The sequence below is a fragment of the Jatropha curcas genome, chromosome 3, assembly GCF_041381405.1.
Source record: "Jatropha curcas cultivar XTBG-Jc1 chromosome 3, XTBG_Jcur_1.0, whole genome shotgun sequence".
Taxonomy (NCBI): Eukaryota; Viridiplantae; Streptophyta; class Magnoliopsida; order Malpighiales; family Euphorbiaceae; genus Jatropha; species Jatropha curcas.
Window position 1 is genome coordinate 7,381,803 of NC_143153.1, and position 24,273 is coordinate 7,406,075.

General features: G+C 31.9%; 1 protein-coding gene and 1 pseudogene across 3 annotated transcripts; one reads left to right on the forward strand and one right to left on the reverse strand.

The window, feature by feature from the left end:
- The first annotated feature begins 9,536 nt into the window (after nt 1–9,536).
- Nucleotides 9,537–10,776, forward strand: LOC149497446 (uncharacterized; annotated as a pseudogene). Its single transcript, XR_016320162.1, has 3 exons — nt 9,537–9,726; nt 10,237–10,378; nt 10,489–10,776. The product of XR_016320162.1 is annotated as an uncharacterized LOC149497446 (transcript).
- A 7,621-nt stretch (nt 10,777–18,397) lies between these two features.
- Nucleotides 18,398–23,516, reverse strand: LOC149497447 (cellulose synthase-like protein B4). 2 transcript variants are annotated; one of them, XM_089718640.1, is made up of 9 exons: nt 23,216–23,516; nt 22,595–22,640; nt 21,842–21,967; nt 21,514–21,630; nt 21,203–21,415; nt 20,865–21,000; nt 20,568–20,746; nt 19,829–20,179; nt 18,398–19,068 (listed from the first exon to the last, which is right to left on the reverse strand). In XM_089718640.1, exons 1-9 carry the CDS (start codon nt 23,470–23,472, stop codon nt 18,547–18,549), a joined length of 1,947 nt encoding a protein of 648 aa, XP_089574766.1. In that variant the 5' UTR covers nt 23,473–23,516; the 3' UTR covers nt 18,398–18,546. The 2 variants fall into 2 exon arrangements, with proteins under 2 accessions (XP_089574766.1, XP_089574765.1); XM_089718639.1 differs by having other exon boundaries at nt 22,595–22,934.
- Nucleotides 23,517–24,273: the final 757 nt, after the last annotated feature.

The window sequence follows — 24,273 nt, forward strand, 5'->3', positions numbered from 1 at the left end:
AGAAAAATCAAATTATATTAAATATTTTATTTAATTGTCAATTTTGCTATATAAGTTTATGTATATTTCTAGTAATTATATTTGATTGTCTTTTATTGAAAATTAAAATAACAATGAGTATCATTTTTGGTAAATAATAAAAAATTATTAATTATATAACAAGTACCTATAATGAAAGCAACACATGTAAAAACTAAAATGAATGTTAATTAATATTTGTGATAATGTTTCATGGACAAATTTATTTGGTTATTTGATCTATTAGAAGGCTCAATGGGCTATAGGCTACACAATAAGAGTAGCTCATTCTTAGAGTTACTAAATTATTGAAAGCATTTGTGGTCGAGAAGACTTAAATTCAAAATCTTTTATTTCTTACGTAAGTAAAAAAGCCCAACGAAATCCCACTTGATCGGCACATATAATAATATTGGAGAATTTATTTTAACTTTCTATTTTTCAGTTATAGTAATTATATTAGAGCAATCTATAGTAGCATGGGAGATACCTTATCCTTTTATTTTAGCTTGAAATTTGTTTTTGGTTAAAATTCATTTTTTTTTTTCTTTTTGAGGGATTTTAAAATGAAAATTTGAAGACGACCAATGTAAATGACTAAACCAGTAAAATAACATCTCCCCTTGATGAAACTATATGGGCTGGGCCCATCTTCAAACATAAACAACAACCACAAGCCCATCTAAATGATTGGGTCTGCTCTACGTCGGTTAAGTAGAACCGTTTACAAAATTGGGTGTTGTCAAAAACCATAACATTGTCAAAAGCCTCAACATTTTATGGCTTTTGAGTTTTAGATTCACTGATTGCCTCTTTGCAATAATTCCCCCATATATTTTACGATATTATAATCATCTTTCTGGTTGACGGGAAAGTGAAGTGAAAAAAAAAAAAGAGCTATTTATTTTATAAGAGTTTTATTATAGATTTATTTTATAAATTTATAAATTAATAGTGAGTACCATGTCGTGCTTATAATGTACCCAGCGTCCTGGTAGAGAAGGCTACTGTTTTGGAATACCAGGTTTCAATTTTGGAATCGACGGTTCAAGTTCTAAAAATTTAGAAGCGAAACTGAACCAGAAATTGACAGTTTTAGTTATGATTTGGAACCGAACGTTTACGAATTCGATTCCTATTTCTCAACAGTTTCAAATTAATGGTTCCGGTCCATTTTTTGATTGATTTTCCAGCATTATAAAATCAAAAGTTAAGGAATTTTTTTTTGAAAATTTAAAATTTAAATATTTATGAAATAATTTTTAGAAAAAACTTTAAAAAAAATTAAAAAAAAACTTAATTTATTTATTAAAAAAAAGACTTGAATTTTTTTTAAATAGCTTGAGCTTAATTTATTTTTTTAAAATGAAAAAGAGTATTTATAGTAAATTCAAAAAATTAAATTTTCACAAATACCTTCAAATTAGCCATTATATAGTTATTAGGACGGTTAATTTGAGGATTTCACAAAAATATTTAAAAAAATAAAAAGAAGTTATTAAAACAGGTGGAACTGTCGGTTGGAAAAACCGCCGGTTCCAACCGGTTTCAATCAGTTTTTAAAAATGCCGGTTTACGATTCCTCGAAAGTTCAAATCGAGATTCAACTATAGACTCCCGATTTCAATTTGGACTGATTTCAGCTCCTCACAGTTTCAGTTCCAATTCCCACCTAAAAACCAGAAAATGGCCACCCTATTCGTTTCCGGGAAAAAAAGAAAAAAAAAAAAAGAGATAATTTTCATTTTTCCATTTTTTCACTATAAATACACACGTTGATGTAGAGTGATATAGCAGCAAAAGAAATGCTAGCATCTATACTGTCTCCATCATCGGCTTCCAGAATTTTCACCTCGACAACTCTTCTTAAACCCTCTACTGCATCTTTGTAGTAGTTAAACTTGTTTTAAAATTTGTTTTATTTATTTTTCTTATTATTGCTTGGTCAATAGTTAGTGCCTATTTCGTAGGAGTAATTGCTGTTAGTGCAGATATGGAACAAATCTGTTGTAACAGATTATTGCTAATTCTTATATATATATATATTGCTGTGTATTTTAGAGGTGTCGAAGAGAATAATAATAGAAGAAAACTTCTTCCTCTATTCTGGTGTGTTGTTCTCAAAATTTCTGCTGGTTTTTCTTTTGTGCAGTCTGATATTCTAACACTTGGTATCAGAGCCGAAAGATCAAGGCTTGAAATATGTCTCATCTTGAGATTGACAGATGGTGTACCAATTCATGAGAAAGAAGGATCGGTTATGCTAAAATATCCCATGTTGACAAAGAGCAATTATGCAGCATGGGCTATTAAAATGGAAGTATTTATGATGGCTCAAGGTGTCTGGGAGCCGATCGAGTCTGAAGGTCCAGTTGATAATCGAAAGGACAAGATGGCATTGGCAGCCATCTACCAAGGTATAGGTGAGGATACCTTGCTTCAACTAGGGGCCAAGAAGACAGCTAAGGAGGCATGGGATATGCTCAAAACTATGAACCAAGGCGCAGAAAGGGTGAAGGAGGTCAGAACTCAAACCTTATGGAGAGAGTTCGAGGCATTGGGGATGAGTAATTCAGAGACAATAGATGAATTCTCTGGAAAACTCACCATCATTGTCAACAAATTAAGGAGTCTTGGTAACATAGTTGAAGATGAGAAGGTGATTAAGAAGCTGTTACGTTCTACTTCCTCAAAATTTCTGCAGATAGTCTCCGCTATAGAGGAATTTAGTGATCTGAAAACCAAATCGGTAGAGGAGGTAATTGGATCACTAAAAGCTCATGAAGAACGGTTGCTTGGTTGTGGAGGCAATTCGGCTGAAACAGTTCTTCTTACTAGAGCTGAATGGAAGGCCAGCGAGGAGGGAAGTTCTTCTAAGAAAGCTCAAAATGACAATGGTGGAAGAGGAGGCAGAGGTCGAGGCCGAGGACGCGGCCGTGGCAGAGGAAGGAGTAACAGTGATTCAAGAAGAAGTGGTGATGATGAGTCGAAACCACAAAAGAAGATAGACAAAAGTAAAATTAGGTGTTACAGTTGCGGCAAAATGGGACATTTCGCTTCTGAATGCTTGTCAAAGGAGAAAGAAGAGCAAGCAAATCTGACCGAAAAAGATGAGGAAGAACAATCCCTGTTGATGATTGAAACTTGTGAGCTGAATGGTCAGATTTATTCTGAAGAGCCCTCCTTGATGATGATTGAAGCTGTCAAATTGAATGGGGTTCAAAGAGAAGCAGATATTACTGCCACGAGTGGGTATCTCATGAAAGGAGCAGGTTGGTACCTTGACACAGGAGCTACCAATCATATGACAGGTGATAAACATTGTTTTATTGAAATTGATGATTCTATTTATGGCAAGGTTAAGTTTGGTGATGGTTCTGTAATTGATATACAAGGGTTTGGGTCAGTTATGTTTCAATGCAAAAATGGTGAACATCTGACCCTAACCAATGTATATTATATACCAAAATTAAAGAGTAATATTATTAGCCTTGGCCAAATTGATGAAAGTGGAGGTCGAATAATTATTGAATGTGGAGCCTTGAGGGTCTATGATAACTCAAATAGACTCATAATCAAGGTTGTTAGAAGACAACAAAACAAATTGTTTATTGCAGATCTACAGATTGCCGAAAAAGTATGCTTGATGACAAGCATAACTGAGTCGAGTTGGCTATGGCACACGAGATATGGTCACTTAAATTTCCAGGCGTTGAAGAAGCTGTCCAAAGAAAAAATGGTACAAGGTTTACCAGACATCTCGCTCCCAAATCAAATTTGTGATGGTTGTACTGTGGGGAAACAACATCGGAAAGCCTTTCCACATGCTGCGATGTATAGAGCAAAAGAAAAACTTGAATTGGTGTATGGAGATCTCTGCGGCCCAATTACGGCAACAACACCAGGAGGTAACAAATTCTTTTTGCTTCTAGTTGACGATTATTCACGATACATGTGGGTTTTCTTGTTGAAAGGCAAACATGAGGCTTTCGAAGCGTTTAAGAAATTTAAGAAGATAGCTGAAATTGAAACAGAAAAGAAACTGAAGTGTTTCAGAATAGATCGAGGGGGAGAGTTTCTCTCAACCGAATTCAAAAATTTTTGTGATGAAGAAAGGATCAAAAGGCAATTGACAGCGCCATATTCCCCACAACAGAACGGAGTCGTAGAAAGGAGAAATCAAACCGTTATGGAGATGACACGAAGCATTATGAAAAGCAAAAATGTGCCAGCAAATTTGTGGGGTGAGGCGGTAAGAACCTCTGTGTTTTTATTAAACAGGTGCCCAACCAAGAGTGTTGAAGGAATGACACCCTACCGAGCATGGTATGATAAGATACCAAATATACAACATCTGCGTGTATTTGGATGCCTTGTTCATATCAAGGTCATGTCATCTCATCAAACGAAGCTTGAAGACTGGAGCTTAAAGGGAATATTGCTAGGTTACGAAGAAGGTTCAAAGGCGTACAGGGTGTTTGATCCTAGAAAGGGGAAAGTTCTTATCAGCAGAGATGTAGTTTTCGAAAAAGGAGCAAGCTGGCCATGGCAGAACAATAAACAAAAAGAGGAGTCTGATTGTACTGAAACATTTATAGTACAAGTAAAAGAATTTGGAGGTGCTGGTATACCCAAAGTAGTGGATGCGTTTCGCACTCCATCTACGCCATCCTCTTCTTCAGGTATACCAAATTCAGAAATTAATTACCCTCTAATTCAGTCATCTTCTTCGAACACTACAGGTACAGGTTCAGATTCGAGTTCAACTCCACCACGAAAATTTCGATCATTGCAAGAAATTTACAATGAGACCAGAGAAGTAGATGAAGAAGTCGAGTTGTGTTTCTTATCAATGGAGGAACCAACACGATACGAAGAAGCAGTTGGTGACAAAAAGTGGAGACGTGCAATGGAGTCTGAAATTGATTCAATTCAAAAGAATGGAACCTGGGAACTCTCTGATTTGCCGAAGAATCAAAGAGTAGTGGGACTCAAATGGGTCTTCAAATTGAAGAAGGATCCAAACGGCAAGATTATCAAACACAAAGCCCGTTTGGTGGCGAAGGGCTATGTGCAGAAATATGGTGTTAATTATAAGGAAGTTTTTGCTCCTGTAGCAAGAATAGAAACTGTTAGAACTATTCTTGCTTATGCAGCTCAAAAACAATGGAGAGTTCACCACTTGGATATGAAGACTGCGTTCTTAAATGGAGAGTTAGAAGAAGAGGTGTATGTGAGTCAACCAGAAGGTTTTGTCAACAAAACAAATCCACAAAAAGTGCTGCGGTTACACAAGGCATTATACGACTTAAAACAGGCACCTAGGGCCTGGAACACCAAGTTAGATCATAGCTTAAAGTCATTTGGTTTTCATAGGTGTCCTTTTGAGCATGCTCTGTAACATCCCTTCCCGGTCCACCCGTAAACCCGAATGAACCGAGTCGAGACGCTACAGTTTGGTTGACTCTATGTCCTGTCATGCTGATATCATAATGTATACTGACTATACTATCATGCTGTTGCTTTCTACATTAGTACTGTGCTTAATATTTACACGACATTACACTAGTGTCCAAAATGAAATGGGCCCAACTATATGCCCTGTACATGCCATGATAAATATAGACAGAATTAAAATATCAAAATGAGTAGCTACCCTGAAGACTGGATCTTCAAAAGATGAACTGCCGCAGTTGTAAGATGATTCTCTACGGTCTAGACCCAACACCTACGAGTTAAACAAGTAACTCGCTGAACAAATAAAGCTCAGTGGATATCTCAACTTATAAATAAACATGCAAGCACACATATCATTATACTTTCATGATATCAATGTATAAATAAACATATAAGCACATATTGCATTAGCTTTTCAGTAGTTTACTTACTGTTCATTATGCTGTATGACTTATGAAATTTTACATCATATAAGTGAGAAATAATATAATCTCCGAACTGTATGGCTCCATAGGGTTACAGTGAAACCGAAGAGATAAGAAGAACTGTATGAATACTGTATGAAACTGGATGAATACTGCATGACTGGGCTGATATGGCCCATATATAATCATATCCACTCAACGGCCTATAGCCGGAGTAACAAACTGTATGGGGCGCAGATCTGCTATCCTATGTCGCGACATAGTCTTATCTACATGGTTTCTGCCTAACCTCAATGGAACATATTATCGGTATTTCAAGGATACAAAACAAAAGCATATTCAATTCTTCATCAAATTCATAACCCATGTTGTTTACCTATATGCTGTCTCATTCTTTCATGCTTTAAGAGGATATCATAGATAAATCGAAGTAAAAGCACACAATTGATAATTTGCATGGAAATCTAATTGATGCACCCGTGAGGCAACTTATACCAATCATTAGATAACTTAATTTCTACCGGTCAGTTTAAGGAATTTATTGCTGTTAATGTAACTCAACTCAGAAGGTTCAAATTCAGTAGTAAATCTTAGGTTGCATGAAGCTACATATGCATGCCAACAACATTTCTAATGTAGCCTTGAAATATGACAGGGCAGCCTGCACATGTTTCACAAATTCTAGCATAACTCTATATTCAGAAGTCCAATTGCAGTAAGTCTAAATTCTATTGTTAGCTAACATATTAAGGTACAACTTTGTCTTCTATCACATCTCTGAATTACGTTGGTAAGGTAGTCAAATATTGAGCTCAAGTAGCAACTGCCAGTCTGCCCAGCTGTTGGTTTCCAGCCTGCATAGTTTGTACTATTGTGGTCATATCTCTCAATTTATACCTCCAATTTAGGTGATTCTACATTCTATGGTTAGACAACACATTAGGCTACAAATTTGTCTTCTACCACATCTCTTAATTACGTTGGTAAGGTAGTCAAATATTGAGCTCAAGTAGCAACTGCCAGCCTGCCCAGCTATTGGTTTCCAGCCTGCACAGGTTATACTATTTTGGTCACAGCTCTCAATTTATAACTCCAATTTAGGTGATTCTACATTCTATGCTTAGATAACACATTAGGCTACAAATTTGTCTTCTACCACATCTCTTAATTACGTTGGTAAGGTAGTCAAATATTTACCGAAATGAGCAACTTCCAGTCCGTCCAGACTGTTGATTTCTAGCCTACACAGTCTGTACTATTTTGGTCATATCTCTCAATTTATAACTCCAACTTAGGTGATTCAAAAACTCATGGACAGCTAAAACATAGAGGAACAAATAATGCTTCTATACCACTTCCTAATTCCATCGTTAAACAGAGTCAAAATCAGGGTGAAATTACTGGTCAGTGGTCCAACAAACTTGGTTCAGCATGAATTCAATATCTATTTCATTCATTCAATTCATCCCATGCATTATCACCATTTACAGACCTCTAATTCAACATTCAGTAATATATGTTTTCATTATCAACACACTACACAAGTATTCATGCAAGAAAATGTGAAAAACTAAAAGAGATATCAAACTTTCAACCAAAAGAGCTTTAAAGCTTCTTCTTAGCTTCCTTTTCCTCCTACTTTGAGCTCCCCTCTCCTATCCATAATAACAAATCATCTAAAATATCACAAAAGTATGAAATTCAAGAAAGGCTACTTACTTGGATAGAGTTCTAGGTTTAATTTCGTGTTTAAATCACATGAAAAGTGATGAAGAAAGGAAAGAGATGAAGAGAAAGATGAAGGAGATAAAGAGGAAGATGTAGATGAAGAAGACGTTGAAGATGAAGATGAAGAAAATGAAGAAAGCAAACTGAACTGGAAGTCTCGTGTAATCCAAATATATCTTTGATTGTGTGTTAAAAATTACCAAATAGTACCTACATTTTCCATATGTTACATTTTAATACCTAAACTTTATATTTTAGTGCAAGTAAGTCCTACTCCTTATACTTTGATCTTTTTGTTTCATTCAAGTAAGTCCACTTCTTTTAAGTATTTAAGTTACATCCCATTCTACCCCACTCTAGATTTAAATGGCTCGAACCGGGTTCTAGTTCGGCCCGACTCGACTCGACTCTATGCAACGACTCAATTCAGTAGGATGTTACATGCTCTTTATATGAAGAAGGAAGAGGATGACATTACTGTAGTGGGAGTTTATGTCGATGACTTAATTCTCACCGGCTCAAATGGAAAACATATTGAAAGTTTTAAACAAGAGATGATGAGGATGTTCGAGATGAGTGACTTGGGGCTGCTGAGTTATTATCTTGGGATTGAGGTAAAACAAACTCCAGATTGTATATCTCTTATTAAGCAGGTTATGCGAGCAAGATTCTTCAAAAAACAGGGATGCTAAATTGCAACAGCAGCCGTGTTCCAATGGAGCCGAAATGTAAGCTAAAAAAACAAGATGGTGAACCATTTGTTGATGCCACTGAATACAGAAGAATTATTGGCAGCTTGAGGTACTTGGTAAACACACGTCCTGATCTTGCATACTCCGTTGGTGTTGTCAGCCGATACATGGACACACCAACAGTGACACATATGAATGCTGTGAATGCGAGCAAGATTCTTCAAAAAACAGGGATGCTAAATTGCAACAGCAGCCGTGTTCCAATGGAGCCGAAATGTAAGCTAAAAAAACAAGATGGTGAACCATTTGTTGATGCCACTGAATACAGAAGAATTATTGGCAGCTTGAGGTACTTGGTAAACACACGTCCTGATCTTGCATACTCCGTTGGTGTTGTCAGCCGATACATGGACACACCAACAGTGACACATATGAATGCTGTGAAACAGATACTGAGGTATGTGAGAGGCACTATTGGAATGGGAATTGTCTACAAAAAGAATCAAGAAAAAGAAGAACTTGTATGCTTTAGTGATAGTGACCTTGCAGGAGATACGGATGACAGGAAGAGTACTTCAGGGATTATTTTTTTCTTTGGAGAAAGTCCAATCACATGGATCTCACACAAGCAGAGAATTGTTGCGTTATCTTCTTGCGAAGCCGAGTACATAGCAGCAATAGGTGGAGCTTGTCGAGGGATATGGCTCATAAAGATAATTGCAGAATTGGGAGGTGATGATAAAGTCAAACCAGTGTTGAAGGTTGACAACAAATCAGCTATATCACTAGCCAATAATCCGGTTTTTCACGATAGGAGTAAGCATATTGACACAAGATTTCATTTTATTCGTGATTGTGTTCAACATGGAGATATACAGCTTGAATATGTAAAAACTGAAGTACAGGTTGCTGATTTGTTAACAAAGCCGTTAGCACGGCAGAGGTTCAATGAGCTGAGAGATAGAATTGGTGTTAAACAAGTTTAAGGGGGTGATTGTAGTAGTTAAACTTGTTTTAAAATTTGTTTTATTTATTTTTCTTATTATTGCTTGGTCAATAGTTAGTGCCTATTTCGTAGGAGTAATTGCTGTTAGTGCAGATATGGAACAAATCTGTTGTTACTGCTAATTCTTATATATATATTGCTGTGTATTTTAGAGGTGTCGAAGAGAATAATAATAGAAGAAAACTTCTTCCTCTATTCTGGTGTGTTGTTCTCAAAATTTCTGCTGGTTTTTCTTTTGTGCAGTCTGATATTCTAACACTTGCTCAGTCTGATACTCTAACAATCTTATCTTCTACGGACACTCTCTCCTTCTCTCTCCGCTTCCCGCTTTCAAGTTCGTGCAATGGCTGACTCTGCTTCTGCTCCTTTCAAGAAAATCCAAATCCAGAGAGAAGATACTGTAAGTTTTTATTTTTTATATATTATTTTTCTTTTTTCTTTTATTTTTTGTTAGTGATTTTTGCGGAAGGGGTTGTTTGTTTTGGGAGGTTTTCGTTAATAGGTTTGTGTTTTCAATCAACGTGGAAATTGGGTTTTCTTCTGATTTTCGGATACTGATTAAAAGTGCAGAATTCTATTTTTTATCCTATTGTTTTGAAAGCGATTGATTGTGCAGTTTTAGTGATTTTGAAGGAGAAATCATTTGGATCATTCTTGTGTTGTGTAATTAACAAATTGACTGTTAGTGGGTAACCACTTGACCTTGCATTAGCCATACAATTAAAATATTAAAGAACAATAAATTATGGGAATTTATAATTCAATGTAAACATTAGCAGCAGTTTGGGTTTCTGATGGCATATACAAAAGCACACACAAACATAACTCAATCCTGGTTGAATGCTTATTGGAACTAAATTATTGATGGTGTGCTACTTTCTTTTCGTTTTCTTGAATCTTTTTTTATTAGACATTTGATGCATATGTGGTGGGCAAAGAAGATGCATCTGGGATTGTAGTGCTTCAAGAATGGTGGGTGTTGATTTCGAGATCAAGAACCATGCTGTAAAAATCTCCCAATTGGAGCCTGGATATAAGGCGCTTATCCCTGAGTAAGCAGCTGAGAATCATTTATTTTGTATCTTACTTCAATGACAACATATTGTTTTCGAGATATGTTTGTCGCATCTTAATGTCAAATATTTTTAACTTTATGTTTCAGCTTGTGCCGGGGAAAGGTAGGCTTGGATGTTGCTGAAGCGCAACATTTGATGGAAGATCTTGACTGGCAAAGTGTTGTTAAGGATATACGTGCTTCAGTTAATTGGCTCAAGGCTAACGGTTCAAAGAAGGTTTGGCACATCTAGTTCTTTGCTGTTAGAATCATGGATTCTGGAATGCTTTTATGCCAATTGCCTGATCATGCTCGTTAGATATCTACTGTTCTGTTTTGTCCTATTTCTACGCTATGCCCAACATCTATAATTCCATGTGGTGGTTTTTAAAGAAATTTAGCAGACATAATCTTTAATTTATTAATTTTAAGTTTGAACATTAGCGTAACATTCAAATTTATGGGAGCAATCTTGAACTTCATGCAACACTTAATTGTGCATAGATCCCAGATGCCCAGTTACGTGTTTGTGTAAATGGGTTGTATTGCTGTTGAAGTGAATTGAGAAATGGTATTATGACTGAAGATGGAAACATGCTAGTTTATCTATTAAAAAAACTTAAAGAAAATATCCAATCAACTTTTATATATATATATATATATATATATATATATATATATATATATATATATATATATATATATATATATATATATGTATGTGTGTGTGTGTGTTAAATTGGCCATAACTAAAGTTATTTTAGAGTATCTTAAATTTTATAAAAATAATATAAGAAATTTTATTATCACCCATTCCTACTTTTATATATAGCCTAGATTATAGATATAGTTTTTCCATCCAATATGGAGCTTTATTCTTTGAGTATTGTTTTTATTTTTTTATTTTTTATTAGGAGGCCCAATGAACCAAAATAACATCATCTACCATACAACAGGTAATCATCATCTTGACTCACCAAATTGGTGAAAAAGTTAAAGAGATTTCAATTCGAGATCTCGTACTCCTCATATTTATGAAAAGACTAACTAGACCAGACCTAATTGGCGTTTTTAATATCTTTTTTCTTATTTTTTTGGAAGCTATTATATTTATAAATTTTGCAGTTATTTGGATTTTAATTTTTATGTAATTAGGATTTTTTTATGTTGTTTTGTTGTAAACTTGAAATGATCTTAAGTGACATTTTCAGTTTCTCTTTTGAAAAGAAAAAATTAGTTACATAATTATTTTTTTTTAGTTTTCAAATGTATTTTCTATTCATGTAATATTATTTTTAGTTATTTATGCAATAATATTAATAATATTTTAATTTTAGTATCTTTTGTTTGTAAAGTAAATTACTCAGTAGGTTAATTTTATTAAATTATAATATATTTCTATCTTCCACTTTTATTTTGTTATAACTTAATTGGGAGACTAGTCCGAGATAAAAAGTATATTTATCAATTTTTTTATTTTTCCATAATTCTGGTGCCAGGTAAAAGTTTTCCTATTTTATGTGGAGAAATCTTTTACGGGTATTATTTTTCTCTTTTTATTATTTTTTGTAACGAATCTATTTTTCTAATATTAATTTTAATTGTTGTACAATTGTTGAGCGGGATCAACCTTCTTAACTGACTAACAGCTTGAATTTGAAATTTAAAGGCGCGCTGGGTGCATATAGAATATTGTCTGCAAAAATGAATACACGCTAAATTTGACTTTGAGACTAGATTAATAGATATATGCTTTAGAATTATGCGGATAAAGTAAAGTTAATCAAAGCTTTGTAAAAGAAATATTTTATTATTTGTAAAGGACAAGAAATTTGATTGCTTTTATTAAAACATAGCTTGTAATTACAGAAAATATAAATAGAAAATGATTGGAAAAAAAGAAAGACAAGCTTGGAAAAAAAGAAAGGAAAAATTATTATTACGTCCTTATATGATGGTCAAATACATTAATCAGGACCTAATTTTTTCAAAATACATGATTATTGGTTGTTCGATAATTTAAGGGGTTTAGTAGATGTCAGCTGTTATAGTAGATTTCAGCTGTTTTACTAGTTTGATTAGCTATTTAATATAAAAAGATAAAAAAAAGGTAAGGTCATAGAGAACAAGGTAAAAACAAGTAATAGACATAGACGTCATAAAAAATTTATAAAACGGTAAACGGTAATAAAGATAACATTTCATGAAATAATACCTCAAACTCTACACGTTAGGATAAATATAATATTACCAATCGAACACAATAATTAATTAAAATAGAGTTTTAACCCAATTAAAACACTTAACATTAATCTAAACGCTCTTGCCGAACAGAGCCTATGTCTTTAAATTTTAATCCCGTCAAATACTTTAATCCTTCTGTTAATTTTTAGTGTTTTGCCGTTTATTAAAATGAAATTTACCAAACCTTTACCTTTCTCTGTTTTACCTTTTTATTTCCTTTTCTTCCTCTCATGCCTAGGCATGGCCGGTTCAATGAACCGCCGGTTTCGGTTCATTGAACGGCCGGTTCGAAATATTTAAAATTTTGAACCGGAACCGGCCCTTGAACCTCCGGTTCCGGTCCGGTTCCGGTTCCGGCACGGTTCAGCACGGTTCCGGCGAACCGACGGTTCAAATTACGGTTCCGATTCGGTTCCGGCATTACACAAATTTTTAAAAAAATAATAAAATTTTGATTTTGAATTCATGAATAAATAATAATTTTAAAATGTTTAAATTTTATTAACTAAATAAATTATTATAAAATTTGAAAACAAAAACTTCTATTAATTTAGAACTATTATTACATTAAATTTACAAATTTTGCTAACTCACTAATATAGAAAATTATAATTTTTTTTATTTTGGGCTTGAATTAAATTAAAATTGAAAAATTTTAATTTAATTGCCTACGTATCCTCTTGAAAATTAGAGAAAATCAAAGCTCATATAGTTCTTTTTTTTTATTACATTGGAAAATAACCTCCCAATTATTACAATTAATTTTAGTCATCGGTGCCACTAGTCTCCGTTAATGAGTCGGAATCATCATCGTCGCTTGAATTTTGCTGGTCTTGAGTTCTCAATGCCGCTCTAGTCCAATCGTCAACACACTCTTGCATTTCCACATTATTTGGCGATAATCTTGACCGTGTTGGATCTAAAATTTGTCTACCCGCACTAAAAGCTTGTTCCACTGCAACAGTAGAAATTGGACAAGCAAGAATATCTTTTGCAATTGAAGCTAAGACTGGAAAGCGATTTGCATGCTTTTTCCACCAACCCAAAATATCAAATTTTGTTGGGTCTTCATTCGCATCATCACCTAAAAATTCAAAATCTGTGCTAATATATGTCTCAATTTCTGTGTATGAATATGGACCCTCCCTTGATTTTTTTGAAACATTTTGCATGAAGGTAAATTGTGTAGAATGAAATTTAGTGGATTGTGTAGTTTGTGGATCTGATACTTGAGGAAGGGGAGATACTAATTTAGAATACTCATCATACAATTGACGGACATACCTTAAAACATTATTAGTAAGAGAAAAATAATCTGCCTCAATATTAAAAGATCCATAATAAAGACGAAAAAATTCTTGTAATGCAACTAATTTAAATCTAGGAAAAAGAAAAAATGCAACTAAATTTAAATCCGGAATTTCAGTATAATATTTTAACCATTTAGTTTTCATCATGAATATACATTCTTGTAAATCATCATCATTTTCATTTTCAATTATGGCACTACTTATGGCCAAACAATGAAATGGAAATAAATGGGAGGTAGGATAATAAACACCACTAAAAATTCTCGTACAATTTTCAAAAACTTGCAAAATATCTAATATTTTTTTACAAATAGTCCAATTGGTTGGATAAAGTTGAAAATGTGATGCATGCAATTGCATAAATGAAGAAAGAATATCTTTATATTCATAAGACTCATTTAACATTTTATAAGTTGAATTCCACCTTGTAGGAATATCTTTTGAAAATTTTTTATATTTTTTTCCCATAGAGTGACAAAAATTTTTAAATTTTTTTCTAACATATCCATGTGTCCATAAATGATTTAAAGCATTTTTTATTGGACGTAAAAATACATTTAATGTTGTTAATGCATCTTGAACACATAAATTTAAAATATGACATGCACATCTAGTGTGAAAAAATTGTCCACCAAATTTAGGTTGACAAAGAGTTTTTAATTCATTTATTGATGCTGTATTTGCACTGGCATTATCAAAACCAATTGTAAAAATTTTTTTAGTCAAACCATATTCTTCTAAAATAATATTTAACATGGTAAAAATATTATGTGCGGTGTGAGAGTCATCAAAAACTCTAAGTGCAATAATTCTTTTTTCAAGTTTCCATTCATTAGTAATCCAATGGGATGTAACACCCATATAAGAATGAGTTTGCCAAGCATCACACCAAATATCACAACAAATGGCAATTTTACCATTAAAATTTGCAAATACATACCTTAAAATTTCTTTTTCTTTTAAATAAATGGATAAAATAGTCCTTTTAAGTGTATTCCTAGGTATCTTTTTTGCTAAAGGATTTAATGCTTTTTTACAATAGTTATTAAATCCAATTTTTTTCACCAAATGAAAAAGATAATCGTTCCATACAAACCATTTTAGCCATTTCAATTTTATTAGTTTCATCACTATATTTAAATAGAGGAGTGTTAGGATCACCATACCTTGATAACGATAATTGAGTTTGAGTTACATCCATTCCTACCTCACTTGGATGATGTGATTTTAAATGCCTATTGAGAGTGCCATATCCTCCTCCAAGCTTGAATGCATATTCTTTTTTGCAATAATTACATCGAACCACATTGATTTCTCCATTATCTTGAATAATTTTTGCAAAGTGCTTCTTGAAAATATCTGATTTTGGTGGTTTACCTATTGAAATATTAGGAGATATTGCTTCTTGTGGTGAAAAATCAATCAATGGATCATTTGAATCAATTTCTTCCACGCTTTGAGCAACTCGCTTTCCCTTGGAGCTTTGTGAATTGTGTGCCATAATTTTAAATGGAATTATGGGAAAAAAAAATAAATGGAATATGAAATTAATGGAATTTAGAATTGGATGTTTGAAAATAAAGCAATATTAAGAAGAAGAGAGATAGAATATAATTGGTTGTGAAAAAAAAAATCAACTCATCATATTTATACATATTTTTCATTTATGTAGTTTCCCAAATTGTTCCTTATAACAGAAAAAAACAATTATATTTTTGGATAATTTAGTAAATTATAATAAATAAATAATTAATTTATTAAATTATAATAAAACACTTATATCCGTTTCACCGTTTGAAGTTTTAAGTGTTGTGTAACAGTATAGTTATTAGTTAATTTGTAAAACGAAAGTTATTTGTAAAAAAAAGTGAAATGATTAGCTTTTAAAAAAAGTGAAATGATGATGCTTCATTTTTTTAAACCAAAATGATGATGTTTTTTTCACTTTGCAACAAATAATTTTATTTGTGAATCCGGTTCGAACCGAACCTAAACCGCTGGTTAACTGCCGGTTTCGGGCCGGTTCAGGTTCATTTTTTAACATTCACATGAACCTTAACCGGTCCTTGAACCGCCGGTTCCGGTTCAAAATTTTGAATCACCGGTTTCAGTCCGATTTCGGTTCATATACAGTACGGTTCGGTTCCGGTTCGGTTCCGGTTAGAACCGAACCGGTGGCCATGCCTACTCATGCCTCATGTCGCTAATTTGTATTGCTGTAGCACCCATCTCTTATCATTTTACTTATTAACTTAAAAAGAAAAAGAAAAGTTCTAACAATATGAAGATCAGATTATCAACAATACGTCAAAAATCATAATGAAAATCCAAAAAACTCTATTGAACAAGCAGAAGTTTTCTTATTAATCTCTCAAATTCCTTCACCATCCTCATGGCAATCTCTCAGTAAATCCTCATCCAGTCTCGCCTCACTTAGCAAAAATCATTTTACTAGGAGTAGTCGAGCGGACTTTTCAAATAGCGCCGCGTCAAAATCATCAGTGAAGATTGAAATATCGGAGTTTTCATTGGAAGATTTCTTTTGGATTTTTTATCGGCTTTCTTGGCTTTTGAGAGATTAGATTTGGTAGACTTGGAAAGGAGAAATATAAGTACTAATGATTGAATGGAGATAAAGAAGGAATCATAGAGTTGAGTTTGGGATTCCATTAAGAGTTGAAATTCAAAACTGGAATCAATGCCTTCATCATATAGTGATGGCGATTATAAATAATAAAAAAATTAATTTTAAAACATTATGAAAGAAAAAAGAAAAATATTGGAGTTATTTTTCTTTTCCTTGTTTTTACTTCTTATTTTTATTTTTTTATTTGCTTTTGAGAGATGAAAAATTAGGGGTATTTCTGATATTTAAAATTTTTTTTCTCACATCTCACTACCTTTTTATGGTGACTCATGGCTAAACACTTAAAAAATGGACAGAATAATTAAAGTGGCTAATGAATCAAAAATTAAGGATCTAACCACATATTTTGTAAAAAAATAAATTCTGACTAATGTATTTGACTATTACATAAGGACATAATAGTAATTTTTTGAAAATAAATTAATAGTAATTTTCTGAAAATAAATTAATCGACACTTCAGAGAGTCAATTTGGTTTGACTGAATTGGTCGAAAAATTTAGCTAGAACTTTCTATTTTACCTTTTTAACAAGTATCTAAACGAAGTACAAATGGCTAGCTAGTTCATATAATATTAGACTCCTAGGATCGATCGCATTATATTGAAATGAGATGTGGACCACCATAAATATTGGTAGACCATACCGCTTTGAGTACAACTTCTATGGTAGTACCTCAATTTCAGAAACTCAAATTGTGAAAAATGAGGGTTTATAATATTATTTTCATATTTAAGTGAAAATTACTATCTCTATTTCATTATACTTGTCAGATTTTAAAAATTTATTTGTTCCAAAATATTTGTCACTTTTGTAATTTGAAAGAATATCAAATGTTTTTTTCCATATATACGTTTAGTATATAACTAATAATTATTGTAATTTGGATAAATTTAATGATTTTTTAAAAAAACGTGAAATTTCAAATGCAACAATTGAATAGAGGTAGTATTAAAAAACTTCATAAACATTAATTAGGTTTATAATATTACACCATCACGCTAACTCTTGTTGTCATTGACGAAGATTGAGTCGCTATCACTAGCAACCAATACTGGGTAAACTTTGATTCTTGGTTATACGTACCGTTTTGTTTTAAGCTTGCTAATCAATGTACCTAGTTATAGATTTTCTCTCTTCAAAGAAACAAACTCCAATAAAGTAAAAGTAAAAATTTTGAATTTTCTTTCTATGGTTTTTTCCGATCCTTAACTTTCCATTCTCATCCATTCCTTTCTTACAAACCAAATATTAGTTTTCTTTTTCCATATTTGGAGATCCATACCTCTAAATTTGATGTTTTTATGAGTATAAAAAAATGGAATATACTTAGTGTCTAAACTTTTACTTCTTCTATTTTGGTGTCTAAACGAAAAAAAAAAATGATTGTCTTAATTTATAAAATTTTGCAATTGGATATCTCCGAATGACGTGGCATATCAGAAAACTGATTATATACGTGTGAGATCTAATTTTTATCATGTGGCAGCTTACTTGGCAAGAAGGAGCTAAAATATTTGTTAAGTGAGTGGATGATGACATGGAAACGATGAAAAATCTCTATTATGCCCTCCATTTAATTCTTTCCACTTACCTGGTTCAAGACACTTAAGATATAATAATCCAAAAAAAAATTGCAATTTTAACAAATTATATATATTTGAAGATCATCCAACATGATACCAAGGAAACAATTCCTATAAATAAGAATTCAATTCAATATTACTAAGAGAATAGAATAGAATTGAATTCTTGTAAGTGAGCTATTGTATATTCCTAAAATCTTTAATTGTTTAATTGTTTTCACTATACCAATCATTTGTCAAAATCTATTGTATATTCTATTATTACAATGGAAAATAATGATGCAAACAAAAAGACAACAACTTGCTAAGATCAAATGCAAAAAAGGCTATTTACCTATTTCACATCCAAACCAAAGCCTTTGAAGTATTATATGTGAACTCTTAACCCATAGAGCTATGCTTGCATAGGTAAACAAAAGAAGATACAATAATAGCTGACTTACATATTGTGGATAAAGGAATACCATACTTTCCCCTCCCAAACAGCCCCTTAAGAAATGGCCAAAAACAAATCAAAACCAAAAGGCTAAACGACATCTCTCCAAATGGTAATCCTTTCCCATCTCTAATAGAAAATAAACCCATAACTAATGAAGCCAAGTGTAGTAGCAAAAGAGTAGTTCCAGGCACAAATATTGGAGACCCATCAAATGTAAACCTACCAGCATCGGAAGTAGATTGCTCTTTTTGGGTAACTTCAAATACTGTATCTGAAATTCCTAAAATCTTTAATACTACACTTAAAACTCCAAATAACCATGCACCTGTTGAGGTTATTATTGCCATTCTCTGCTTATTCCACCATGCTCGGATTGATAATCCAGTTTGAAGGTATTCCAATAGAGTATATGTATTGTAAATTATCAAAAGGGCAATATAGCCATGTATGGCTGGATCGTTAACCTGCATTTAAATGCAATTTTTAGTGAAAGTTCAAAGAATAAATTAATTTACTAAATTTCTAAAAATCCCAATGCAGCATTTGGATTCTTGAATTTTATTTAAAATTTAATATTTTAAATATTGAATTTGGCTCATAATATGAAGTTTATCAATTTAAAATAAAAAAAATAATTAGAATTTATCGTATCTATATACACACACACACACATATGCTCACATGAATATGAGAAAAACACAGGAACTGATAAAAAATAAATTAGGAATAATTTATATTTAGAAGCAATTCTATTTTACTTTTTTAATATTAAATGTATTTATAATGTCATAAATAAACTTTCTCAACTTATAAAAAATAGCAGTTGTATTCATATTAAATGTGTACAATTCATTTTATTTTGTTCTTTCCATGTATCAATGTTGAGAACATATATAGAAAGAAATTTATTTTATATTTTATATTTGCTTGATGTCAATTAATTTCATAAGTCTTTAAAATTTTAATAAAATTATACTACCGAAATTTCTTTAATTTTGATTATACATGCTAAAATAAATCTTTTTTCATTTAATAGTGACAAATTTATAAATGCACTTTTTCCTTTTATTTTACTTAAAAATGAAAAAAATTTCAATTTCAATTTATACAAAATAAAATATATTTAATATCTAAATTTATTATAAAAAACATGCTAGTATGAAAATATATGAACATGCAAAGGCAAGTGCTAATTAATAAATCAGTTTTAAAAATAGATTTCACCTTGGGCAAGAAATTGGAGTTGGTGATGATACAGTAAGCAGGCAACACCATATAGCACAGCTCAGGAATTGAACGCAAGCCCCACAAAAAGATCCACAAATAGGCCAAACACTGCCTTATTTGCAGTTTCCCAAAAATGGTGGCAAATATAGGATTCCTTTTGCTTACTAATATTTCAAGTAAACCTGTGGCCCACCTCTTTTGTTGGGTCATTGAGGTTGGCCCACCTGATGGTGCACACCCAAGAAAGGCGGGTGGGTCGGGTTTGCAATATACGGATCTCCAACCTCTTCCATGGATCTTTAGACCTGTTAGGACATCTTCTGTTGTGGATCCATATTGCCAACCAACCTAAGATAATCCCAAATTCATCAAATACCATACGTTAAATGCTATGCATAAATTCACCCATTTATTTTATGTACAAAAAAAAAAAGCTTATGGCATTCTAATTTTTACTTTAATTTATTAAACACTTCAATTTATAAAATTATATTTATTAAATATTTTGAATTAATAAATTATTCTATCGAATACTTGAATTTTTAATATTATATCAATTAAATAGTTATTGAATAATCGAAAAATATGAAAATTATTATTTCATAAATTATATTAACTGCACAACAAGTGAATATTTTGCATATAAATATTAAAACTACTCAAAAATTATTATTACTAGTATGTGAGGGATAACATGTTAATGAAGTTTGTGACTTCAGGAGCATAAGTTTCTAACCTGTTGACCCCACGCAGTTCCATACTCGTAGCCACAAGCAGCGACGTGATAAGCTGCCTCCATTGAATCAGAAAGATCGTTTGGCCTATTTGTCTTTTCTTCCAATGCATTAGCAGCTGATGTGATAAACTCCTTTGAGTTCCCAAATATATTTAGCAATTCTTTATCATCCAAATTACCTGCTCACCCAGTCATTATTTTCATTAATTTTGTCATTAGGGATAATTCAATTAATTAACAAAATAAAATAAAAAAAAAATTGAAGAGAAGCCCATAAGATAATCTATAGTTAATTACCAGTGATTGGAGTGAGAAATTTAGCAAAATCTCCGATGTCATTAGGACATAAACCATAGATTACTTTTCTCCTGTGGAAACATCCTGTCCCACCGTAGAAAGGTCCTTGAAGTCCTACTATTCCACGTCCTATATACTAAAACAAATACCAAAATATTAATTTTTTAAAAATTATAAAAAAATATTCTCCAACAAAATCAAACTTTTGTTAATAAAAAAAAAAGAAAGCACATACCTTTACCCAAATTATATTCAAGTTTCAATTTTTAACTGTCTCTCTTCCTTTAAAAATTCGGTTCCTATTGCTAATAAATTATAAGAAACTGATTCCAGCTCACCTCTTGCAGAACTACCAATTGATTTCCAAATGGGTCATCCTTAAGTCCATCATAAAAAATTTGTGGACTTTGGACAAATGCAGTATCCCCTTCGTTCTTAGAACCTAAAAAGAAGCACATTGCGTGACGGACGATCTGTGGATTATTGGCAAACATGTCGCAATCCATATTTAACATAAATGGTGCATTTGTTATCAATCCAGAGACTCTGGTCTGTTTATCATCATTAAAAAAGTAAAATTAACATTAATCACTACAATATCTAATTAATTTTCAATGATTGATTTAATTGGGATGAAGAAAATACGTACCAGAACATTCATGGCACCTGCTTTGTAGTGGTGTGGATGATTTGGCCTCTTCTCTCTCGATACATAAATCAGATGAGCCAACCCATTTGAAAGACCTTCCTTATTTTCCCACATAATCTACAGAACAACCATAAAAGTGTAGAAAATAATAAACAAATTGAATTTAAATTAATTTAAATTTTTCTAAAATAGGGTGGCCTTATTGCCAGAGTTGTTATTTTATAGATTCTAATATATTTTAGCATTTAGAATAATTAAGGAGTTCAAACCCTCAATTAAAATTAATTAAAATTTGAAATAATTAAAAAAATAAAATAGGTATACTGACCTTAATTATAGTAGGATGGTTTTTACATTCTATTTTGGAGAAAAATGCAAAATCACCGGTTAGATCACAAGGAGTGGATTTTTTGGCTGCATCTTGGATTTTGCAGCTAAGCTCCTCATACTCATCCTATTCATAAAATGACAAAGCCAAAAAAAAAAAAAATAATAATAAATTAAAGATAATGTTATTTAATTGTCAAAAAGTTTAATTTACATATTAATCTATCCAACTCATGCACCAAGTATGGTATGTTATGTATCAATTTAGCAGAAAAGCTAAATAGACAAGTCGTCACATTCATATAATGTAATTTCTCTTTAGCTTAGAAAATTCAAGAAAATCTCAACTCACAAGATTTTATGCGACTACTAATAACACTATTTAAGGGGAAAGATTTACCTATACCGGGTGTATAGACCTATCCATATTCCGTATGTAAGCAAGCTTTATCCATGGTTAAATATATATCTAATTATCTTAAATTGTATAAAAAAATTTCTTATCTATGCTCGATGTATGAGTGGTTCTATACGCCAAGTCAATCTAAAAAACAGTTTTTTTACAAATATATGTTAATGTTCCTTTTTCTTTTTTTTCAAAAATATATGTCAAAAATACTCTAATTTAAATCAAAACACCGTTTGTAATTAATTTAGTATATAAAAGTAATTAAAAAAACCCAATAAAATTAATTAATTAAGCTTATAACTTGATGTGCATATGTATTGAACTGTGAGAACAAATTGTTGTTACCTTCATTTTTTTCCATTCTTGTTGGAATTCCAATGAGCTAGCATCACTACACAACACAGGCTTATGATCAGTGGATGAAAAGTATCTAAAGGGAGCTCTAACTTCAATATTGTACTTCTTGCAAAAGGGAACCCAAAGCTTAGCAAACTTTGAAGTTTCAAGCAGAGAGTAAAAGGTGAGAGGAGAACATCCATCATCTGATAGATAGCAAGCAAGCTTATTTGCTGGATAATCAACTGCTAATAATGATATTACTGTGTTCATTGTTATTATAGGCGGTTCTAACACTGGGTCTGCCGTTGTCACAAACATATCCACTGCTGGAAGAAACTTTTCCACTCTGTAAAAGAATTTATAAATAACAATAAAGAAAAACTTATAGTATATCAGAAAAAAAAAATTCATATATAATAAATTTTCATGTACAAATAAAGGTCTAGCTTGGTGACATAATAATAAACCAATCTTCAAGTTTACAGAAGCGTTTTTATTAGACCAAACTAAAATGAGTGTGGAACTCTGCAATTGGAAATTTCTCAATGTGAAAAAAAACATAAACAAATAGTATAGATTTAGAGAAATGAATTAAAAGAGAGCCAAAAAAGAAAAGATATTCATTACCTTTGAGGGAGGCGTTCTGGGTATGTTTTGTAATCCACAGGGTTCCATTTTGTGCTGACAGTAAGAACCCAGACAAAAGTAAACCATGACTCGCATAAAAGAGCAAGAAGCCAAGAAAAACCATGATTCTTGAGAGTTAAAAGACGATAAACAATGAGAGAAGTTAGAAGAAAGAGGACACAAATGTCCAAAACTCTATGAATATGGTTTTTACGAGAATATTTTTCATATAGAGGAGGACAAACTGTATCCGCCATTGATGATTGAAGATGATGAGTAGCTATACGGCAAGCGTGGGCTCTTTGTAGTCATAGAGGTGTATATATATGGTTGTATACTTCGAATTCTCGCCGTTTGTTGTAAGTGTGACGTAACAATTATTTTTGCTTTTTGGTACTCCAATAATTTAATAAATAAATTCATTATTTAAAAATTATTTGGTACACAAATGATATTAGTGGGTTTTTTTTCTTTTTAATTTTTAGTAATATTCACTATATACATTTAGGGAAAATGTTAAAATCACGATTGTTCTTATTATTGTTATTATTATTTTGATTTATATCTCCATACTTCAGTTTGAGTAATATTCAAGTAAAACTTTCTTAACATCAGTAAATGAATTTGATAGTTAGAAGATAAAAAAGTTTTCAAAAGTTCAAGAGCTAAATTAAAAATATTTACTATTTAGTGGGTAAATTTGAAAATTTTCATTATTTAATGTAGAGGGTAAAGTTAGAAAAAAAGATTGGACTAATGGACCCACACCTGACCCATTCACGTTATGGCTGTATTCGGCAAGTATTTTAAGTAGCTTTTAGTATTTAAATGTAACTTAAAAAATTATTTAGTAATATAGCATTTGAAATAGTTTTTAGAGGTTATGATAACATTTTGTGAAAAGTTAACTCATGTAACATTTAACTTTTAGCAATTCATGAAAAGTTATTCAAATAGTTAACAACTAAACACTGCTTAAACAACTAAACTACTAACAAAACAATTACTTTATCGATCAGACTCTAAACTCTTGATATTAAGGACTATATTTTTTGAAC